Source organism: Cavia porcellus, unplaced genomic scaffold (genome assembly GCF_034190915.1).
Source record: "Cavia porcellus strain 051 isolate PalLab524CR breed Dunkin Hartley unplaced genomic scaffold, mCavPor4.1 scaffold_12, whole genome shotgun sequence".
Lineage (NCBI taxonomy): Eukaryota > Metazoa > Chordata > Mammalia > Rodentia > Caviidae > Cavia > Cavia porcellus.
The window spans coordinates 57,258,148-57,282,544 of record NW_026947495.1 but is presented as its reverse complement, the minus strand read 5'-3'; the positions used below and the strand labels follow the sequence as shown (position 1 = coordinate 57,282,544).

Genomic DNA, 24,397 nt, shown 5'->3' with positions numbered 1-24,397 from the left:
CATAGCTTAGGTACTTACCCCCAATTTGCACAGCACAGAGGCATTTTCAGGCACAAACAGGCACTCTTTATTGTCTTGAACAGTTCTGAGAGCCAACTTATTACCTTGCTGAATGCCCCATATTCACTTGTCCATGGCATCCACTGTGGCGATGGTTTCTCTTGAATTGTGGGTTGAATAGCAAACACTAAAATCAGCACCTGAATAGGGAACTTTGAGATTCGTACAGAAAGAACTGTATCTAACAATGTAAGAGTCTAATATTTTAAAATTTTATTTCCAAATAAATTATAGTTAATTAATTCAAAATAATTAGTGTGAACTATACTGCTTACTTAAGATGATTCCCATAAAATTGGAGTTGAGTATTACATATTTATTAGACCCTAGTAAAATTAAATTGTACTCCTGCTTCTCCTGCTTTCTGGCCATAGATAATCTCTGAATTCTTTGTTTTTCAAGTTTCGATTTTCTTCATCGACTGACATTTGGCTGATGTTGGTTGGAAGTCTATGTGCGGTGCTCCATGGACTAGCCCAGCCAGGAATGCTTCTCGTCTTTGGTTTAATGACTGATGTTTTTATTGAACATGACATTGAAATACAAGAACTCAGTATCCCAGGAAAAGCATGTGTGAATAACACCATAGTGTGGATCAACAGCTCCCTTAACCAGAATGTGACAAATGGAACCAGTTGTGGGTAGGCCACTTTCAATTTTTTTTTTTACTTTATTCCTATATCTTAAATTATAATTAAAAATGTATAAATGGGATAGCATTGGTTAAGCTTGAGGGGAATGTAATACAGGGAACAGTTACCCATATTTCTAGAAATTTCTCTGCCTTGAAGTTTTTTCCATCTTAGTGGGTTTTAAAATCTTAATAGAAACAGGATTAAAAACTGCTTATCAAATACAGCACCAAAATTTAACCATACTATGGACTATAGGCTTGAGTACGTATTACTCTTACTTAATGCCACTAGGGAGGTGACCCAGGAGTTTCATCTGAGTTTCACAGACACTGGTTCCTCTTTTTTCCCCACAACTTCCTTCCTGGGTTTGAAGCTGATGATACAGTGGTGTCAGTCCCCTTCCTATACTAGCAGGCTGTGTTGGCTGGAGCAGGGGTCACTCACTGGTCACACTCAGTTGTTTAATTTCCAAGCAAGAGTGGTGTGGTGCTGTGAACAGAGGTAGCTGTGCAAGAATAGCCAGGACTCAGACAGGTACAGTCACTAGGCTGCTATTCCATCTGTGACAAGCTCCATGGGCTGCTCTGTGTAATCAGTGAGTCTGTATTGTTCCTGGGCTGATTCACTGGTAGAGCACGGACTTTGCAGCGTGCCTCATGATGCCTCCGGTTCAGAACAAGCTCATTTGCATGTATGAACCCATATAGTGCTCAAGTTCATGGTTCAAGGGTGGGGCACATCCTGCTCGAAAGACATTTGAAGTGTTTTCCTCAATGAATTTATATTTCTTACCTTCATTTTTGAAATTTTTGACATGCTTGATTCAGACTATGAGTGAGTCGTTTTAAATCACTGACAGTCTTCTGTAATATTACTACTTGGAGAGCTTTTTAATCCACTTCCTCATTAAGCTACAAATTTTTTCCTGATAAAAATAGATTTGTTAATAATTTGCTATTGGAACCACCTTAACTGAAGGAGTTTGCATTTTTATTATTATCAATAAACATTAATTGTGCAAATTAATGGAATTCACTATAGCATTTCCATATATGCATGTAACAAATCTTGGTCACATCCCCCTCCCTTCTTCCTCTCTTGTTTCCCCTGTAACCCTTCTTCGGCTCAGATTTAATAATCACTTTTCTACTTTCAGGTAATTTCTTTTTCTGTTTCCATATATGAGCAAAATGTAGTTCTTGTCTTTCTGTGTCTGCTTATTGTACTTAACTTGATATCTTCCACTTCCATCGTTTTCCTGCAAATTACAGAATTCCATTCTTCTTTATGACTTATTCATTCTCCTTTGTGTATATATACTATACTTTCTGTATCCATTCAGCTGATGACAGGTAATTAGACTGATTCCATATCTTTAAAAATATACTCAGAAGGGATTTTATAGATACATACACATACACACATATATATATGTAAAATAGGACTACTGTACATTCCATCTCTACCCATATATGGGAATGTACAATAGTCCTATTTTTCATTTTTATGAGGACCCTTCACACTGTTTCTCATAGTGGTTGTACTAATTTAATTTCCAGCAACAGAGTATGAGTTCCTTTTTCTCTGCAACTTACCAGCATTTGCTATTATATATATATATATATATATATATATATATATATATATATATATATAAAATAACCATTTTAACTGAGGTGAAGTGGAATCTTGATGCAGTTTTGATTTGCATTTCCCTGATGGCTAAGGATGTTGAGTATTTTTTCCATATATTTATTGGCTATTTGTGAAGTGTCTTTTTATGTCATCTGCCTGTTTGCTGATTGGATTATTTTGTGTTGCTCAGTTTTTTGAATTCTTTATATAGTCTGAATATTAATCCTATGTCAGATGAATAGGTGGTTAAAGATTTATTTCTATGGTGTAGTCCACCAAAACTATTTGAATTCTGCCTATATACAGGATCTTGTGGAACCATTAAGGACACATTACCTTATGAGTCATGGTCCATTTTTGCAGAGCTTAGGTCCAGTTAAGCAGACCACTATTCAAACAAGAATAGTTCATAAATATGTAGTTACAAACTGGCAAGTACTTGATAATGGAAAAGCAGAGGATAATACAAAGTATGTAGAATTACCCTTTAAACATTAACAGGTCAATTCATTAGAAATGAATTTCCTAGTATCTAAATATGTATGTTTCTTCTTAGAACTTTGAAGTTTCTTTTTATCTTAAAGACACTGAACAGTTTATATAAAAGAGAGGTGTTCAAAAACAGGCTTTTAAGTCCTTCATTTTTGTAAAGTTAATCAGTCTCCCCATGAATAATGTAAATTGACCCAGAACACTAATTATGCTCATGAAGATAATTCTTTCAAGAGAAAAATTTCCTGTAACTATATCCTGTCATGCCTTAAAATATAACTAAAATAAAAAATAGTGAAAATTCTAAATGGAATCACTCATATATTGCTGGAAAGAATGTAAAATGTTAGTCTCTCTGGAAACTTCTGTATACAAATATTTATAGTGACTTTAATAATAAGAAAAGTAATAAGCAAAAAATGGAAATAACTCAGGTATTCCTTTATGGGCAACTGGCTTACATAATACCTTTATCCATGATATGAAATATTATTTAACAATGAATAGGAACAAGCTATTGATGAAAGTTATCAAAGAGTTCCATCACCAAGAGTTCATATAAATCAAGAATTAGGCGGAGTTAGGGTTGGAAATATAATTTGGTGATCAAGTGCTTGCCTAGCATGTGTTAAGCCATGAGTCCAATCCAAGTAACACACACACACACACAGACACACACCTTGTTTTGAACACACTTAGGCCATCATTCTCACCACTTTCTGAAGCAGTTCTGGAAATCCTCTTTCACGAGTGTCTTTAATTGCACTGTCATGGCTGCCTTGGTTTCTGAATCAATCCAAATTATTTACTTTTTATGCTTATTTTGCAATTAAAGAAGAGTCAGAAGTCATGCAGTGCCTGATCAAGTGAATAAAGTAGATGAGAACACACCATGATTTTACTTGACAGAGTTTGCGGCAAATGCGTTGAATGGATTCAAGACATCGAAGCAGCCACAAAAAGATACTTATGAAAGAAGACTTCCTGAACTACTTCAGAAAGTGGCAAGAACAATGGGGCAAGTGTATTTGAAGTGAGGGAAAATATTTTGAGGGGGACTAATGGCAATGTGCCTTTTATTGTAATAAATTTTAAAAATTGAAACACAGTATTTTTTTTAAACACACAGTAGTTTTTGATCAACCCCTGTAAGTAGATATAAAAGGACAACATGAAAAAACTTGTGGTGAGCTGAATATAATCCTTCTGGTCTTGATTACACCAGTGTTAATATCCTGGTTGTTGCAATGCTCTAGTTTTGCAAGACGTCACCACTGAAAGAAAACTGGATAAAGCTTATATATAATCTTTCTATATTACTTTTTACAATTTCATGTGAATATATTGCAAACCAACAAAAACAGCTTCCTGAGGGGGAAAATGGCCACAAATTGTCTAAAACATGCTACTACATTGCATGGTGGTTCTCCACAATTCATAGTTGTTTATCAAAAGGTAAGTCATTTGTCTCTACATAAATTTCCTATTTATTAAGGAAAACTGGGTCACCGTGGTTTGAAACTAGGATTTGAACACATTTCTGCCAGCTTGTGACACTCAGTCTGGAGTTGGTACTGACAATCACTCCAAGGTGTGAGGGTTACAGAATCTACAATATAGGAAACCAACTGAAAGGAAAATTCCTTATTCTGAGTGCTCTAAAATCTCTTAGGTACTTAAAATGGTTTCTGTAATATAAAATCTTGATGTGTAAATTGAGTGATACAATTTTATGATGCTTCTAGTTTTTATAAAAATCAAGATAAGACTCCTCATAGCTTCAGTTTGTGAAACTTCCCCTACCTTTTCCCCCTGATTGCCATTTCTCTTGCCTCTTTTTTGTTCAACAAATGAATCAGGTGAATCTTAATTTAGTAAAATAGATTCATGTTATTTTTACTGCTAAGAAAAAAGGAAGCACAATTGTGTGATCTGAAGTACCTGCATGCTTGGTATAGAATCTTCTCCAGGTTTTAATGATCCCAGAGCCCTCTACCATGTGGATGGCAAAGCCATGACCCTCTAGGGGAGCTGAGCCACCCTTACTCTTTGTCTTCCTAGGTTTTTCTTAAAGGTTTGTCCTATTGTTGTGTCAATATTCTGAAGTCATTTTTAAGGCTGTAATAACCACTTTTTCCAGGAATAAGATAGAAGTGAATTAACCCCTTACTTTGGAGGCTCCTCAGAATTGCAAAGATCATAAACTGCATGTGTCTTTATCTGCACCATGCAGCAGGGACAAAGCTCTCCTGGAATTTGCTCCAAGGAATCCCAGAGCTGGATTAATGCCCCCATACTCAATACCCACAGGTTTGTAACAAACAATTGCAACTTGATGGTCCTTCACCACTTCTGCTTCAAGCATTTGTGGAAGGAATATACCACAGGAATGTTAAGTAATTTTTTGGACAAATGTTCATAGGTTTCCAAATACTCAATTTCATTGCATGACTTAAAAAATATGAGCACTGGTTTACATATACACCAGAAAAGTTTACCCATAATCCCACACTGTACATACTACACAAGAGTTTGGAAGATTTTATAAGAGCCCCTGCTTGTGGATGTTGTCTTATTTATTTTTCTGGTTGCTGAGACAAAAATGTCCAACACCCAGAGTCAAAGAAGGGAAAGTTTATTTGGTTCACAGTTTGTAAAAGTTTCAGTCCATAATTGACTCACTCCACGGCAGGTGACATGCACCAGAGTGACAATTCGTGTTGCAAAAGCAACAAGGGGAAAAATAAAGACTCTTTCTGACCCTTACATTATATGTAAAATACCTTCCTTGGAGCAGGTGTAGCACTCACATCCTTCATCTTGGCCAAAACTATGCCAAGCCCATCAATAGACTGACTTACTAATCCCACACCCTTAATCCCAACATCACATAGTAGATTCTGCTACTTCTAAAAGGCCTACTCCCATGACTACATGAATTTTGGGGGGACATCTATATGTAAGCCATAACATTTTGCCCTTGGCTTCCCAAAGACTCATGTACATCCCTTCGCACAAAAGGCATTTGATCTATCTCTGGGCATTGCCAAGGTCTTAACATTTTCAGCATTGCTGAAAAGTCTAAGTCTAAAGTCTCCTCTGAGATTTAAGGCAAATTCTCAGCTGCAAGCCCCTGTACAAATGAAAAGAAAGTTAAACATTTCTAATATTTAATGACACAAGTAAACATTTTCATTTAAAAAGTTATAAACAGGGGAATACCCTGAAATGACAACAAAGTAAGACCAAATTCCCTCAAGGCACACATTAAATTTCACAATTTCACTTCTAGCACTCCCAGCAATCTGTGGCAAGTTATGAACTCTAAAGGGCTTAGGTGACTTTGCCCCTGTGGCACTGTCAGGGGTTGTAGCTCTCATGGCTTTTTGCTGGGACAAGCTCTGTTTTCTCCTTGCGGTTTTTCTCTACATCTATGGCTTTAAAAAACTTTTTGGGTTTTTAGTGAACTTTTGGGTTTACATTCACAACTTTACACACTGCCCTCCCAGTAGCAGACTTTCTGGCCTCTGGATAAAATTCTGGGTAAAAGCCTTCTTGACCCCACAACTCTTGCATTTTGTATGCACCTAAAGCCAGCACCATGCATGCCACTAACCGGAGCAGTAGCCAGGCTTCTTTCTGTCTTCCCTTAGGGATTGAGCACCTATGAACCAAATCTTGAGGAATAACTACTTTAGACTGCCACCTTTTTGGAACATGGTGTTCTGGGACTTTTTAAAGCAAAGCTTTGACTGAAGTAGGAATGGAACAGAATATTCAGAAGGACCACTCAGACACGGAGTAGAAGAAAAGAGCAGCTTTATTGCTAGTGGCTCAACAGGGGACACCTGTTGCCCTGAAAGCTCTTGCTTTTACTTTTTCTTCACTTTTATACTGTTTCGTCTCTAGGGACAACCTTTCACTGGTGGGTGGCATTAGGCAACGTTATAGAAGCCAAATAGCAGGTGGGGTCTTGGGTCATTCTGTGGGACTTCTGAGGGTTCTTATGCTCTCTTGAAAAAGTGACCATGTGTTGCTAGATAATAGAAACCACAAAGAATGGGGTGGTTTCCTCCCTCATGACCTTTGTAATTTTGAGATGGTAAAGGGTAGAGTCTTGTTGCTTTTTGTGATGCCCTCGAGCCATCTTTTTTACTTTTCTGTTCTTTGTTGTTTTTTTTTTAAAGAGGACAAAATCAAGGAAAATTAAACAGAATAAAACCATTCAAAATAAACCAGTATAAATGATGTAGGATTTCAAAACCTTACAAAATCAACAATAGTTACCATAATGCCTTTTATTGTCATTAAAATAGCTGCAAATAGCGTCAGACATAGTAAAAATTGAACAGAACAGAATAGAATAGAAACAATAAAAACAAAACAATGAATATAAAAAAGGGCTTCAAAACAAGCCAACAGTAAAACCAAAATGGCTACCAAAGTATGTCTTGCTATCTCATAAATAACTGCTCATGCATCAGGCTTAACATTATCAAACGAAACTAAGAGAATAAAACCCAACCCAACAAAACAATGAAAATGATATGGTTTCCAGGCAGGGATCACTTCCCAGTGAGGCTTTGTTCTCTCTCTTCAGTCTGCAAATGGTGCTGACTCATGGAGAGAGGCTTGGGTCTGGCTGTCTGCACTCTGGCAGTGGCCCACACATGGCACTGGTTTTCAGGCAGAATCACCTCCTGGTGAGGCCTGGTTCTCTCCCTCTACAGTCTGCGAATGGCACTGACTCCTGTATTTCTGTTCTTCTTCAGCAGTCTCCTTTGCTCTATTTTTGTAGCCCACAGATTTACTGGAGCTTCTTTTTTGGCCAAATTCAAAATGTTTTCATTCATTTTGCTGGGCTCTTTGCAGTTGATTGCCAACATAGATCTGACTAAATGCCCCCAATGGTAGCAATGCCACTGCCTTGAAATGTCTTCTATTAGATTAATTAGTGCACTGTCTTTAATTTCAGTTTCAGGAAGAGCCTCCAGATATGAGTAAAATACAAACTTTCTGCCGAGATATAGCACACTTTTCTTTCTGGCAGAAACCTGAGCCTGATCCTGGTACTTAATGGCTCTCTGGTCTTCTGAGCTCATCCCCTTCCTACAAGTCAGTTCCAAGGGCTCTAGTGTCACAAACCATGTCATGTCAGAGCGATGACTCCATTCTTGGTACCAAATTCTTTTTTAGTTACTTTCCTCATTGCTGAGACAAAATACCTGACACCCAAAGTTAAAGAGGAAAGATTTACTTGGCTCACAGTTTGTACATATGTAAATTTCCATAACTGACTGACTCCAAGGCAGAGTGGCACATGGTAGAAGGGCAAGAGTTCATGGCAGGTGGAAGGTAGCAAAAGCAACAAGGAGGAAAAGACAAGATTTATTCTGTCTCTTATATTATATACAAGCTACCTGCCCTGGGATGAGTATAGTATTCACACCCTTAATCCTTGCCAAAACTATACCCCACCTCAGTAGACTGATTTACTAATCACACAACCTTAATCCTAGCATCACACACTAGATTCAGTGACCTGTGAAAAGCCTGCCCCTGTGACTGTGTGAGGCTTTGAGGGGACATCTAGACATAAGCCATAACAAATATTCATTTATAAGTTTGTCATTTTCACCTATTTTTTTTATTGGAACCAGGGATCGAACTCATGACTGCACACTTGCAAGGCAGGCACTGAGCTAAATCCCCAGCCCGTAAGTTTGTCATTTTCTAGGTCTTTTTCATTCTCAGAGTTGTCATTGGTTATCATGAAAGACTGGGAATACTATGAGCTTTTAGCTGCTTTGGAGGTTGTCTGAGGGGTGGACCATGGCAGAAATTTTCTTTCTAATTAGTATTTTGAAAGTCAAAGCAAAATCAAGAAACATTTATTGATTACCTATTTTATATAGGTGTATCAGCTTTGGAAAATATGAGCAAGGAACATAAACCTGGCTCTTGCCTGCTAAAACAGCAAGACATATATAAATAAGCTCAGTACAAGTGTATTTAACTAAGAAACTAATTATGCCACTTGGCAATAGAACTTTTGCAATGATAGTTTGCTCTGTATTAAATGAGTTATATTGTAGTGCTTGCCCTGAGTGTGTAGAGGCAGAGTAGAGAACTCCACTGAGTTCAGCAGAGAAAGAGAATAATTTAAATTTTAGTTGCAAAAGGAAGGCCTGATAGAGACAGAAATTATGCTAAAGATACCACTTCTAATTTTCTAAAGAAATAAACTGAGTATCATTTAACTAGTCCATACCAACCAACATGTCTATCATCCAATATGCTGATTTTCTAATTATAGTTTTCTTTATAATTTCAAAATGTAATTTTTATAATTTCAAAATATAATTTTTCAAAATATAATTTCAAAATACTTTTCTCCCTTCCCCAGGTCTTCCAGTTCCAAATCGCATGCCTCAGCATGATAGTTTTGGTGAGGAAAGTACAAAGAACTTTAATGTTGTATTGCACAGGTGTCTTTGGTTTCGATCTTAGAAACTGTCTTGGTGAGGGCTATGGCCTGGAGAAAAATGGCAGAGATATTCATAGGGCTAATAAAACAGTGCCTTTCTCCACTGGACAATGACACACACACATTTTTTCAGTGACACCCTGAGATGGAGAAATTGAAAAGCTGGCTTAGATTCCTAGAGGAGATAAACAATGTGTTTGTTTCTGTATGTACACCTTGTCTGGCTCATTACACTCTATTCTAGCCATGATTGCTCTGTCACTGCCTGTGTATAAGCAAAAGAGGCCAAAGTAAACCCAGCACTGGGCAGCTACCCAGGGTCTTCTATCTTCTGATTATGTCACAATCCTAGCATCTCTGCCTAGAGAAAGGAAGAAGGTGAGAATATTTGCTGTGATTAGTACCATGAGATTTATTTAAGGATTTGATTGGATTGATTATAATTCTACATAGATAAAATGCCTTACTCAAATTCAGCAGAAATTTATGATACATACATTTTTAAATTCTTCCTGCATCTGGAAATGTACTCCTTGATAGCTTGATCCTATTTGTAAATCTTAATATTTTCCCTATTCTTTTGAAGGTTGCTGGACATTGAGAGTGAAATGAGCCTGTTTTCCTGGATCTATGCTGGAATTGGTGTTGCAGTTTTTATTTTTGCATATATTCAAGTTAGTATCTCATCCATTTTATTCAGAGATTAACATCTGGGCTAATGGATGCGATGATGAAATGCAAATGGTTGTTTTTGTTGCCAGAATACCCTGAGTAGCCTTTACTCTTTAAGAAACTCTAAAAACCCTAATTCTATTTTCGTGAGGACATGAGAGGATGGGGAGGATTTTTCTAAGGAGAAAACTGGAAAGGTTACAGAAACTGTCCAGAGAGATAGAGAGTGGGCTTTTAGTCATAATGTCCTGTTCTCTCTCCTTCCCTGACTCTATCTTGTCTTCTAGCTCTGAAGGGACAGCTGTCAGTGTGTTTGTAGTAGAGGACATAGGACCCTGGAGAAAGCCGAGCTCACAGAGGTGACAGAAAGTGAAATGCTTTTTCTTTTTTCTTTTTATTATTAAAATTTCATCAAATTTCTCTCCATCCCAAAGTCTATAATTCTGGGGGTTTTTTTTGTTTTTTTTTTTGTTTTTTTTTTTGTGGTCCTGGGGATTGAACTCACAACCTCACACTTGCCAGGCAGGTGCTTATGCTGCTGAGCTAAATCCCCAGCCCCAAGTCCATAAATCTGAATCTAAAGTATATTCTTGATTTAGGTGATGGATAGGGTCAGGGATATTTAATTCTTATTAAGGAAGAAAAATATTCATTTTTGCTGCCTTCTGTAGAAAAATATAATGAATCCCTTACCCCATTTATTCAAGAAGAGTTATTCCAAGTCATGTTAGTTGTAAAGAGAAATGAATTCATCTACCAGCAGATTAGATTCCCGACTTGTGTCATCATTTGTGTTTTATGTTTCTCAAAAACCATTGCTTGGAATCTACACACGAATACTTTCCCAGGGGAAAATGTCACTCAGAAGTGCCATGCAAAAAACAGTGACCTAAGAGCAACAAGGTCTTATATCTGATGGTGGGAACCTAATCTTAACTCATGTGGAGAGTGAAATTCAATATGGTAAAATCCAAAAGTCAAGGGCCTGATTACAGGTGGAAATGGCTCCGAACTCAGAGTTCTGACCACCTCTCCAAAGATGTCTGTCACCTCCACTTTTAGCTGCAGCTGCCAGAGCTCAGGACTTGGCTCCCAAGAAAAGGCATTTTGTGGATTGTTTCTCTCTCTTTTTTAAAATCACAGTATGGAAACTATGAGCTTCTGAGAAGAGGAGTTAACAAACATTTTTAATATCACAGTGCTAAAGACTGTCTTCGCCCGTTTTCAGATATGCTTTTGGGTGATTTCTGGAGCTCGCCAAGTAAGAAAAATGAGAAAAACGTACTTGAGAAGAATAATGAGAATGGAGATTGGATGGTTTGACTGCAATTCTGTGGGGGAGCTGAATACAAGATTCTTTGAGTAAGTGGCTGGAGGAACAAGATTTTAAAGTGTCATGTTGTATAATAAAACTCTCGTTTTTAAATTGAGTAACAATTTGAAAACATTTACTTTGGATTTGGTCTGAGTTGGCTCTTGTGTTGGGTTCTCAGAGGTAGCATGGTATTTTAATAGGCAATAATTTATGAATACGCTTATTAAAGATTGGAAGCTGTGCTGCTGCAGGTTGGATTTACAGATCCTTGACCAAAATTTTAGAAATGAAATATTAGCGCAGAGTATTCTAAAAGATAAGGTTATTTGATCTCAGAAGAGAAGCCAAGGGATGGATATCACAATCTATACATAATGGAAAAAGAGTACAATTAGAAACAATGATCTTGCTACACATATGGAAGCCACTTCTAGACACAAAACAAAAACAAAAATTCCAAAATTAATTTGAAAAATATTCAAACTAAAAAAACCTGGATTTAAATCTAATGTATACTGAAATACATTTTTGCATCATTGATAGCCCGCCTCCAAAAGTCTGAATGAGTCTTGAGTAATTAGAGCCAGAACCATGGTGAACTGAACATTGAGATCCATGAAATACAGTCAATATACAGTAAAGATAAAGTAGGATGAAAGATGAGATGCCTAGCTTCCAGCACTTACTCTGTCCCTTACCTACTGTGACCTTGAATGCATATTTAATCTTGCTAGAACACAGTGGTCTAATCACTAAGTGATGTCTTACATCCTTTCTTGTTGTCCTGTTCCAAGAGCTATTTACTCCTTTTGGACAAGAATTAAGGAAATGTTCTTAGGCATATGAATCTGGTGTACTTACCCTATAGTTCTGGTGTACTTACCCTATACTCCAGCATTTAAGGAACTTATAACCTAGTAGGAGGTATAAGAGAAGCAAGCAAACAAACAGAGCTAACATGGGTTGCTTTATTATTTGATAAGCACTGTTCTACTTGTTTTATGCACACTAGTTTAATCCTTATTACTACCTTCTAGGGTCAGTTGTGTTGTTTCATTTTATACGTGGGAAAGCTAAAGCACAAAAAATTTAAGAACATTGCCCAAGAAGAGCTTGTATTCAAATTCAGAGAGTCTGTGATTTTTAGCTACTATTTTCTACTGCTTACAAAGCAGAATGAAGTAATTACACATACATGTGCGCCTCTCTGGGTACCACCTAATCGTGTTGCTATGGAAACACAGAGAGGAGGATGTTACTTCTCCCTGGGGATTATCCAAAGATGAATGGGGTGGTATCCGAATAGAACCTTGAGGTAGAAAGGATTTAATAAGTATAAAAAAGGAACAAAGGATTCTTCAAGATAGACCGGAGCTCTTAGCTGTAAAGAAAGAAAGAGACAAATACGATGGCTTTCAAAAGCCTTTATCAACATTGAGTGAACATCATGTAGGAAAGCTGAGTAAAGACAAGCTGAGTTGACCATAGCAGAGAGGCTTGAGACCATTCGAAGGTGCAGCAAATTTGCCAAGAGTTGAGAAGCTGTTATGTCACAAAGGGCAATAATGTTAGAAAGAAGAGAGTATTCAGAAGGGAAAGAGCCAAATGTTTGAGCAAGACATTTGAATTGACCAAGTTCAGCTGTCAGTGGTCCACCTTTCTCTTGTTCCAGTGATATGAGTAAGATCAATGAGGCCATTGCTGACCAACTGGGCATTTTCATTCAGCGCCTGTCGTCAGCCATCTGTGGGTTTCTGTTTGGATTCTACAGGGGTTGGAAACTGACCTTGGTTATTATTTCTGTCAGCCCTCTCATCGGTATTGGAGCAGGCGTCATTGCTCTGGTAAGCATGCCTTTTTACTTCTCTCCACAAGAACACATCTGCACTCAGAAACAGCCAAAAATATACAGTTTGATTCTCTTTTGCTGGATATGTTTAGTCAATATAATTTCACTATGTTGATGTAATCCATTTGATTATTCCCCAGGATCAAATATCATTCCAAAGGGTTGGAATTAATTATAATTAAATAAGGTAAATATTATTTTACTGATAACAAACAAGTACATTTATTGAGCATCTTCTATTTTCCTAATTTCATATAACTTATGACCTCGTGCTTGCCAGGCAGGTGCTTGTGCTGCTAAGCTAAGGCCCCAGCCCCCTATATTCATTGTTTTCAATCTCTACTATCATCATATAAAGTAAACAATAACACAATTTTAAATATAAGAAACAGATTCAGAGAGGTAAAAGGACTTGTCTGGGAATGTACAGCTGGCAGAATAAGAGTCAGATTCAGTGGAGCCTGACTCCAAACCCCCATCCATTCTTCAATCTGTGCGTTTTGTCTGCTTCCGCATACCTTAGATGCCTCCCTCAAAAAGGCACAATGAATATCGCCAGACCAGTATAAGTACATGACAGAAATTTCTCCAGTCCTAGCTATGTCCTCCAGTCCAGCTGACCAGCTCCAGAGAGAGGTTACCTGACCCATTCTGAGTGTTATTCCTGCTGCCAACTCTTCCTCAGCTATTTGGCCAAGACAAAGTGTAGAAATAGAAATTTGGGGCCACTCCAGTTAAAACACTTCCAAGAACTGTGAAATTATTTTGTATTTTTTAGAGCAGCAGCATTAGATAGTAGGTTATAATATCAGACATACTAATAATTTATCATAATAAATGAGAATAAAATTTAAGTTAAAGCTACATGGCACTTACATATCATTGAGCAACAGGTACTAATCTCCACAGTAATATTTTCTAGTCTGATCTACTGGCTATGTTACTTGAACCTTTCCCAGAAAGTATAGAAAACAGATGAAAATGAAGTAGCAAAGGGCTCATCCATTTCACTCTGTCACCACCTGGCTCTACCATTGACAAGTTTGTGTGACTCAAGGACAACACATCTGACCTATCAAAGCCCCAGTTTCCTCATCTTGAAAATAGGAGTAATTGTTACCATTATTCAGGGCATAACCCACATTATGCACTTAACCCAGCACGTGGGCCAGAATTAATTGCCAAAGAGATGTTTTAGTATTATTTTTATTGGTCTGCTATATCCCACCAGCTTTACAAACAATGTTTCCTATCAACAACCCTTTAGCTATGCTGTATGGATCCCTCAACTTCCACCAAATGTGTCAGGGGTTCTGCAAGCATTTGATTCTTTTTTCCCTCAAATATATACAATCTTTTTCTTCAAATCTGGGATAAATTAATAAACATGTTCCAGTGGACCATATGTGGTATTTTAACATGTTGGAAACTAAAAGCCCTGCCCAATTAACTTGGTTTTTAAGCATACTTAAGGGAATAGTTGCTCTTGTCATGTCAGTGCCTGTATTCTAATGTCTTGTCACTAATGTGGAATGTTGGAGCTCTGCATTTGTCTCTCCATGCATGTTGGTTCCTGTAAAATGATATGAGGAACTTAAGTAAGACTCAAGTCAAAGGCACGACACACACACCAAAAAAGACAAAGACAAGCAACATATGGCGTATTAGAAATTGATGTGAGCTTTGTATGCCTTTGCCAGACTACAATTTATTCCTTACAGTTCAGACAAAATGATGTGCTGCTTACCTGAACCTTTTATCTCTGCAATTTCCTCTGCAGTGTTATGTCTTTGTCTGCTCCAATCCTTTCTCCCCAATCAATTATGCTGCCACATAGGTCCCCAGTCTTTTGCCTGTGGTGTTTGTCTAAACTGTGCAATGCTTTCTGAACAATATTCATGAGAAACAGGAGTTCTGGATCACAGTTTAAGTCCAGTGAGAAATATGAACATTGTCAGATACTTTCTAATACATATTTCTAAAGCTTCTGGATCTGTTTAACTGAGGTGTTCTCTGATTAATTAATGTGCTTTTCTAATAACAAATTTTACTCACAACTATTTAATTTTCTCATTATTGTGCTGTAGATGCATATTTTGGGAATCAGTTAGATCAAGAGTGTGATAAAAATGACAGTATCATTCATAATGCCCAACTGCAAGTTTTAATGTTGATGAAAATAGTCTCACTTTTCATATTATTGTTTTTCATTCACATATTTTATGAAATGTGAACTTACTATGTAGTAACTATATGGTTAAACATTATTTTACATTTTAGAATTCTATGTAATTTTTTTATGATAGTTTTCATTCTAAAAGTTTGGGGAAACCTTTGGAAGATAAACACCCTTCATGTGGATGTTATATGCATTTTTAGATTTCTGTGTTAGCTGATCTCCTACAATATTTGATTTTCCTCACTGTTTCTTTATCTAGTCCAAGGGGTTCTTTGACAGTTAATTTTGAGTAAGATTCAGTTCAAGTCCGATTTTAGAAAAAGCAACTTATTTACTATATTAATCAAAGATGTCCTTTCATAGCTTTTGTAAAGATTGAAACTATAGTTAAGTCTCTATGGTTCAGACAAATGGTGTACCATTTGCCTAAATCTTATTTTTCTTGGAATTACTCTACAGTGTCATGCCTTTGCAAGTTCTGCTCCAACCAAGCATAATGCCCACATGGATTCCCAGTCTTTGCCTGTAGTGTTTATCTACAATTGTGCAATGGTTTCTAGCTAAAAGCAATGAAATATGACCTGATTTGACATGAAAATATCATTAAAATAATGGCTGAAAGACTTTAGTATTATAGGTTGACTTATTTGTGTATTTGAACCTAATTTTAATTGAATAATTTTGTTATATATTTTTTTTAAAAACAACCTTAGGTGACACAACATAAACCAAACTTAGACCAAGTTTTTTTCTCCTGTATTACAGTGAGAATGTAGTGTTTTATTAAACCATGCCACATGTTTACCCCTATTAAATGAATCACTAAATGACAGGCTTACTATGCAATAACCCTATTTTCACTTCGTTTTTTGGATTTTAGAGTGTGGCCAAGTTCACAGACTTTGAGTTGAAGGCCTATGCTAAAGCAGGGTGTGTGGCCGATGAAGTCATTTCATCTATGCGGACAGTGGCTGCTTTTGGTGGTGAGAAAAAAGAGGTCAAAAGGTTGGTTAAATATCTGCTACCTTCTTGAGTTTCCCCAAACAATGCAATATCCTGACTTCTTTGCATTATGCAAAGTGGAAGACCACAGTAAACCAAGGGAGCATTTATTCAAGAGGAAGTTAAACACAATAATTTAGATTGATCAAAACACTACAAGAAGCCCCAAACCTTTAACATTATTTTTGTTTTGTTTTTATTTTTTATTTTTCTGCCAGTGATTAAACTCATGACCTTGTGCTTGCCAAGCAGGCACTGTGCCACTGAGCTATATACCTGGTCCCTAGCAATGTGTTTTTGAAGATACTGCAACTGATGATGTTTTAAAAGCCAATTTAAGTTATGTATTTATTTCAACTCTGATATATGTATACCCATATATCATGCCAATCTTTAACACTGTTTATTGCTATCAAAAAAAAGTCCGCATGAGATACGACAACTATGAAACACTGAAACTACACAAATATAAAGGATCCAAAGTTGGATAACCTACAAGAAAATAGATGTACAGTATTGTTAGAAACGTACACTGAATCATGAAGATTTATAATGGAACAGACTAATGGTGCACAGGAAGAAAGTCAGTAACAACAAAAATATCTTTTATCAAAGAAAAGACTAATGACTTTACTGCTGAATTCTATGAAACCTCTAAGGAAGAAGTAATACTAATCCTTAAAAGTTTAGTTTATGGTTCTAGCACTATCCTAACAAAACTACGCAAGGATAGTAGCAGAAAAGAAAATTATAGGTCCACATCTCTGATGAACATAGATGCAAAAATCCTCAACAAAATATTAGTAAGCTAAATTCAGCAGCTCGCTGAGAGGACCATTCCCCACAATCAAATGAAAGTTTTCCCAACATAAACAAATCAATAAGTATGATGCATCATGTTAGCAGGATGAAAGACGCAAACCATAAGATGGTGTCAACAGATGCTAAAAAATGCATTTGGCAAAATTCAACATGCATTCATGACAAAACTCAACAAAGGTGCTTCAGTTTAATAAAGGCCTTATATGACATTTCTACAACTAAATCAAACCCAATGACGTGAAAGATTTTCCTTTAAGATCTGCAGCAAGATAAAGATGCTGTCTTGGTTACTTTTTGCTCTTTGTTGAGACAAAATGCCTAATGCTCAAAATTAGGGAAGGATAGGTTTATTTACATTACAGTTTTGGAGGTTTTGATCCATACTCAGCTGGCTCTAAGGCATGCAGGGTGGTATGGCTGAGGGGCAACCGCTCATGGTGGCTGCAAACAGCAAGAGCAAGAAGGGCAAAAAAGAGGGAAAAACACGGTGTCTTCCTTTCCTTATATTGTATGCCAGCTCCACCCCAGGCAGGTGCAGCACTCACACTGCCAATCCCGGTGCTACACAACAAACCAATCTCAAACACTAGATTCAGCTGCCTCCATAACTGTATGATGCTTGTGGGGGCCACCTAGACACAAACCATGCCCACACTTTTCACTTCTATTCAACATGGTACTGGAAGAATTAGCCAGAAAAATTGGACAAGAAAAGTAAATTAAAGGAATTTAAACCAGAAAAGAAGATCAGTAGTCTTTGCTTTCAGATGATATACTACACAGAGAAAATTCTGAGTGTTTTACTAGAAATCTGGTAGATGTAATAATCAAATTCAGTAAAGCTTTAGGATACAAAATCAGTATGTAAAAATTAGTAGCATTTCAATGCTTATTAGGAAGTGAAAAATAGCCTCATTACAATACATACAAAAGCTTATAATATTTAGGAATAAATTTAACGTAGGAGAAGAAAGTTCCACATTCTGAAAACTGTAACACCATTTTGAAACAATGAAAAGAGCACAAATGGAAAGATATCTTGTGTTTATGAACTGAAAGAATGACTATTACAAAAATCTCAACACTTCCCAAAGCAATATACAATCTCAATGCAATATTTACCAAAATTCCAATGGCAATTTCCACAGAAGTAGGAAAATATCCTAAAATTTATATGCAACCACAAAAGACCCTAAATAGCGTAAACAATGTTGAGCAAAAGGAACAAAATCAGAAGCATCACATTACCTAATCTCAAAATCTACTATGTAAGTATATAAATAAAAGAATCATTGTTCTGGCATAAAACATATACTTAGATCATTTGGTACACAATTGAAGTGCAGAAATAAGTCCATTCATTTTACAATGAATTGATTTTTTGAAAATAAAGATATCAAGAACTCACAATAAGGAGAAGACAGTCTCTTTAATAAATCCAGCTGGAAAAACTGCAGAAGAATGAAATTAGAACTCCTATTTCCTTTCAACTATAAAAATCAATGAAAATGGATTAAGGACTTAACTATAAGACCTGAAACTGTGAAGCCACTGTGAAACAAACATAAAAAAAATGCTTTGGGACATTAGAATGGACAACTATTTTTGGATAAGAGCCTCAAATAAATAAAAAAGAAAATAAAAGCAAAAATAGGCAAATAGAATTGCATCAAAGTAAAAAGCTTCTGCACAGTAAAGGAAACAACAATGAAAAGACAATCTGCAGAATGAGAGAAAAGATATGTAAACTATATTTCTGACAAGAGATTAAATATTTAGCTTCTTGGCTATTGGGCAGTACATGTAGAAGAGTTGATGTGAATTCTAGTTTCAAGACTGGAAGGCTGGACACATTCCCAGGTCTGACCTGCTTATCTGGAGGCAATTGCATTGTTTTCTTATAAGAAGCAGGATGTATGTGATGCAAGAGAATAATTCAAGCACAAATAGTGCTAGAGCCATCATGTCTCAATGCGTATGTTAGAAGCTTACACCAGCTGCGTTTCCTCCAAGCTACAGCTGATTTACAAGGCCTCGTTTAGTGTCATCCTCTCAATGCGTTTCACTGCCAGGTTCAAACAAACTTAAATAACTACACTGAGGCTATTGTGTGTTTCTTGCCCTGCAGCTTCTTTGTGCTTGGGGTGACTTTATGATCTTTGAGTAAACCCTCCGTATTGTGGCCTGTTTGCTGAGATTGACTTAAACATTTTCTCTTCACAGATATGAGAAAAATCTTGTGTTTGCCCAGCGCTGGGGAATTAGGAAAGGAATGGTGATGGGATTCTTTACTGGATACATGTGGTGTCTCATCTTCTTTTCATATGCACTGGCCTTCTGGTATGGCTCCAGGCTTGTCCTAGAGGAGGAAGAATACACAGCAGGAGACCTTGTCCAGGTACTTTGATCTTATAGATTTAAACGTAAGCATTTGTTGCTGGTTTATCAGCAGAGCCCACATATTAGAAGGTGCTTCATTCCTTTGGGATCTGAGGGTGTAAGATTCCATCTCCAGGAACATCAGTATTAAGCATTATAGCATTTCATTGATAAAACTAGCATTATAATGATTCCCAGTTAACTGAAGACTTCAGAGCTGTAGAATGATGTTTTTCTGGTTGAGTCCAAAAGATAATAATGATATGAAAGTGGAAAGTCAGTCATCTTTTGACTAACAATTTAAAAGTCATATTATTTAACTTGATAACAGTACAAGATGTGTGCCTAATGGAAGTATTTGTGAGACATGAGTTACTGAAAATCAAGCCAATAATATCCTCAACTGAACAGAAAATGCAAACATCTTCTATTACTCACTTGAGCTATGGAACATCATTGCTGATGCCATAGCTACCTTAATTTTCAGTGTCCTTTTAGTTATTCATTTAACAATTAATTATTGAGCATATACTGTATACCATCCAAAGTGCAGAGACTCAATAGTGGCAAAAGAAATGTGTTGGGTTTTTTTTTTTGTCCTAATTGGATTCAGAGAAAGGCAAGCAATAATTAATCCTGTACATACATAATGCCAAATGGGGACAAGAGCTAGAAAGTGGAGGACAGGACCCTTGGCTGCGAGTAGAAAGGTAACTAGCTGTGGCTGGGTCAGAGAAGGCTGCTCAGCCTATTCCTTCTCCCAGTGCCTTTTTTCTTTAATTTATGGCTGGCCCTGGCCTGTACTGGGTCATTGTTTAGAATCTCAGCTGAGTGCCTCTCCACCTTCTCTTAAGGGATTAGTACTTTTCCTTAGAGCATTTGTATCATGTGGAAATTTACATTCATTTTCCCTAGTCCCCGTTTCTTCCTGCCCCACACTCTGTAAAGTCAAAGTAAAATACTAGCTTCATCCCAAGGGATGCAAAATAACTTCACATATGATTCTTAAATAAAATATTTGACTAGAGATTCTGGTTGGAACAGAAAAAAACAATCAAAATCTTTTATGCCAGAAATTTGCTACCTGACAGCTCATAATTTGAGATTTACTGCTTGAATATAAACAGATATCTCAGAAAAATTGAATAGGATTTTATTTACTATAGAAAAAAGTATGGCTGTGGGTATAGCCCACAGCCATAGGGAGAGGGCTGTTTAGCAAGTGTGAGGCCCTGGGTTCAATCTCCATCTCCAGCATAAAGAAAATATAAACCAAAAAATAAACAAGCAAATGATTATCGGTGAGCACACTATAATCATGTTAATCCACTGGCTTTATTTCATTAAGAGGATGATGATAATCTAAAAACAACCTTATAAATGTTGTTTCTGCATCATGTTTTTGAACATTGGTGGCATGACTTTGAATGTTGTTTAAAAAAATTAAATATGGTAATTCATGGTACAGTGTTTCATAAATATTAAAGGAGAATATAGAAAGTGTTACAGCCACTTTCCTACAATTTAGGTTTAGTTTTGCACATTAGAAAGTAAAACTATTGTAGGTCTGAAATCTGCCTGTGAAGTCCCTTGTCTTTCTTGATCCGACTATTTCTATTTACCAAACCAAGGGTACCAATATTTGACGCAGTTCCAGATGTTTCTGCTCACCCTGCTTTGGCCCATGTACCATTTATACCCAATTATCACAAGCTCTTAATGAGTCTTTGTACCACAGAATGTACCAGATTAACCTATTAATTAGTTTAGTGGATTAAACCATTCATTAGCTTTCTTAGAGAAAAATATTTCTTCCTTTCCTTCCATGATTACAATGAGAGGACAGAGGAGCCACATTTCAGAGGGGGAAATGAATTGGTAAATTAAACACTGACACACAATTCCAGTTGGAGACACTGAATAAAAAGTCCCTTGGTGACTATCCCTAGCAAGAGTCCAGTTTCATAGTTCTCTACATTTCCTGTCAGTTGGACTGTGAGCTACTCGAGATCTTCTGTACATGGTGTATTCTTCTTTACCATGTGGAACATGGCATACTAGGTGTCTCTTACATTTTAATTATCAATTATTATCCAAGTACTCCTAACTTATTCCTGTATGCTTCTACTTGCACCTTTAGAAGTGCTTTTTTGGGGAAGAAGAGAGACAGCATCCTTTAATAATACAGAATCTTTCTCTCTGTCTCTCTCACACATACACATGAGTTCTTGGCTATACTTCTAACTGGGATGAGAAGCCACGAAGATCAAATACTTTGAGCTGAGTGTTTTAATACACTAATTAACAATTTGGATAACAATTGAAAGCTTTATTGGCTTTGTTGTTGGCTATGTGGTCGCTGGGCATAAAAGGTAATTAGTTCACATAAATGACTGTAATTAGTATCATTTGTACACAGATGGAAAATGTGTTCCATTGTCTTTTAGGGAAAGATGAAGGGGAACTAAATAGGCAAAGGGCTGCTCTTTCATGCTTCTCTTAAAATTCAGGTTTCAGTAACAAAGATGATAACAGAAACAGTGACAGAAAGTAGCATTCATTCAGTGTATGTAAAGTGTCGAACACTAAGGGAATATTTAATGTAATTACCATGTGTAATGCAGCCTCTTCCTGTAACCAGTGTCAGTAGACTGTTTCAAAACCAAGGTTGAGAAATATGTGCCAAGTGGTATGGAGTATGATTTTAACTCAGATCTCTGTGACGCCTGGACCTGATCTTCAGCCACTGTTTTCCTGACCTCCAGCTCTATCTGAGGAACCGCAGAACCCGTCCTCCAGCATCGCACACCCACAGATTGCTCCCCTGCAACCCTCTGCCCTCTCTACTGACTACGGGTGTGATCTGCAGCTCTCTTGGAAGGGTGCAGGCTGCAGTTACCTAGTGGACATGCACATCTGTCCCATGTCACTCACTCCTTCCCCATCTGTCCAGATAGTACGTGGCTGTGGCAAGAGCTCTCACTGGCAGTGACCCCAGACCTCAATTCAAGCCTCCAATGAATCAGCAAACTGTGGTCCTCAGGCCAAAGCTAGTTCATCCCTGCGTTTATCAATAATGTAAACACAGCCATTTATTTACCAGTGATTGCTTTTGTTTACACAGCAGAGGTAATAGTTTCAGAATCCCCGTGGCTTGCAAAGCCCAGATTATTTGCTATTTGTCCCTTTCATAAGATATTTGCTGACTGTTGATGTAGGGAACAGGAAGGCTTTCTTTGCTGAAGCCAGAGGGCCTCTGAAAAGGGTGGTTTAAGCCATTTTAGACTGTGAGGCCTGTTCTGCCTGTTACTGTGAGGGGCCTCAGTGCTTTTTGACTTCTCATCAACCTTGCTATCACTTATATGACTCGTGCTGGATTAAGCATCTTTACACACATTATCTCATTTAACCCTGTAAGAGTCCTTTGTGAATACATATGCCCATTGTCCCTGCATTACTGATAAAGAAATCGGAATTTGAAAGATGAAGTCACCCACCACCGGCAGGAACTGTCAGTCACAATGGAGGAAAAGGACAAGGGGAGATGAAAAGAGATCATCTGACAACCTGAAAAAGGCGACATTCGTGTAGAAGCCAGCCTTTAGCTTGGCAGTCAAACACTGCTAATGAAATAATCTCCTGGAGACTCAGGACATCTGCAGTGTTCCTAGGTTGACGGAGAGGAGGGGTTTTTGCTCCCCCTAGAGGTCAATTTGAGGACTTGCTGCATCACCTTATAAACAGCACTGCTAAAAAAGGCGCTATTTGATAGAATCATCTGGGCATGAGCAGAGAGCCTTCCTTCCACCGTGTGAGCTGGCCATTTGTAAGTCAGGACAGCTTCCCCAGCTCTGCACGGGAAAGGGGTCATTCTACCTGCACGCAGCACTTGAGTTTGGGAGCTACTCAGTATGGCAGTCAAGTGCCTACGTTCAAGTACTGTGCAATTGCATCAGGGAGACAGGGCTAGGTTTGAAGGAACCAGTGCAGAAGCCCAGATTCCTGGGGGAGACAAACTCCTCCTGCTGTGGGCCACACATCAAGACAAAAGATCAAGCAAATACATCCATACCCTAAAGACTGATATTCTAAATGATCTCTACCACCCTGAGGAAGCCTGGAGTCACCATCCCTATCCCTACAGAAGAGTCACTGCTCTCTAAGAATGCCTGTTTTCTACATGATTTGCTTCCCCGTTTGTCCCCAATTTAATCAATTTTACCTGAACTATTACCCTTATTGGCTAACCATAGCTCTGTCCCACCTTATGCCCATCTGCCTGGTGAGTTCCCAATTTTCCCCAACTTGAACCAGTCTCACCCCATGAGTTTACTCTATAAAAGTCCCTGAAAAAGACAGAGTCCTTGGCAACCCACTCGGGATCCCTTCTGTCTCTATCAGACACAAGTTTTCTTTCTCTCAAAAATATTTCTGCTCTTAACCTGTGTTGTTCCTAAAATTCATTCTTTGATTTTAGAGAGCACGAATTTGTACCAGACATAGTAGGTTGGGAATTTCATTCCCCTATATCATTGTGACATTCTGCAAGTTAGGAGATCTCCAGATATGTGTTTCCTCTTCTGTTATAAGAATTATATGAAACACTTACAACCTATCTCTGTTAGTGTCATTATCAGTAGGACAGCAGCAGCAGGAGTTGTGACAAGCATCTATCCTAGTGACCAAGACATTAGCAGCAAATGTACCAACCTCTAACATAGTTGAGTGTATCTTAGTGTCCTTATTATGTATTTTGTCTTTTTAACAAGAAAATTATTAGAAGGCTAAAATTGTCTGCTCACTAGTCGAATCCACTTCACGCGTCTTTGTTGTCTTGCTTACGTCTCTTACTCATTTTTCAACTTTGTAG

The 24,397-nt window shown here is 37.5% G+C and overlaps 1 protein-coding gene across 1 annotated transcript in view; it reads left to right on the top strand.

The window, feature by feature from the left end:
- Abcb11 (ATP binding cassette subfamily B member 11) overlaps positions 1-24,397 on the top strand; it is an 85,428-nt gene that overhangs the window by 13,995 nt on the left and 47,036 nt on the right. The window contains 6 exon segments of the mRNA NM_001173091.1: positions 463-701; positions 9,896-9,983; positions 11,210-11,343; positions 12,969-13,140; positions 16,205-16,329; positions 19,372-19,546. Of these exon segments, the coding sequence (NP_001166562.1) occupies positions 463-701; positions 9,896-9,983; positions 11,210-11,343; positions 12,969-13,140; positions 16,205-16,329; positions 19,372-19,546 (933 nt within the window).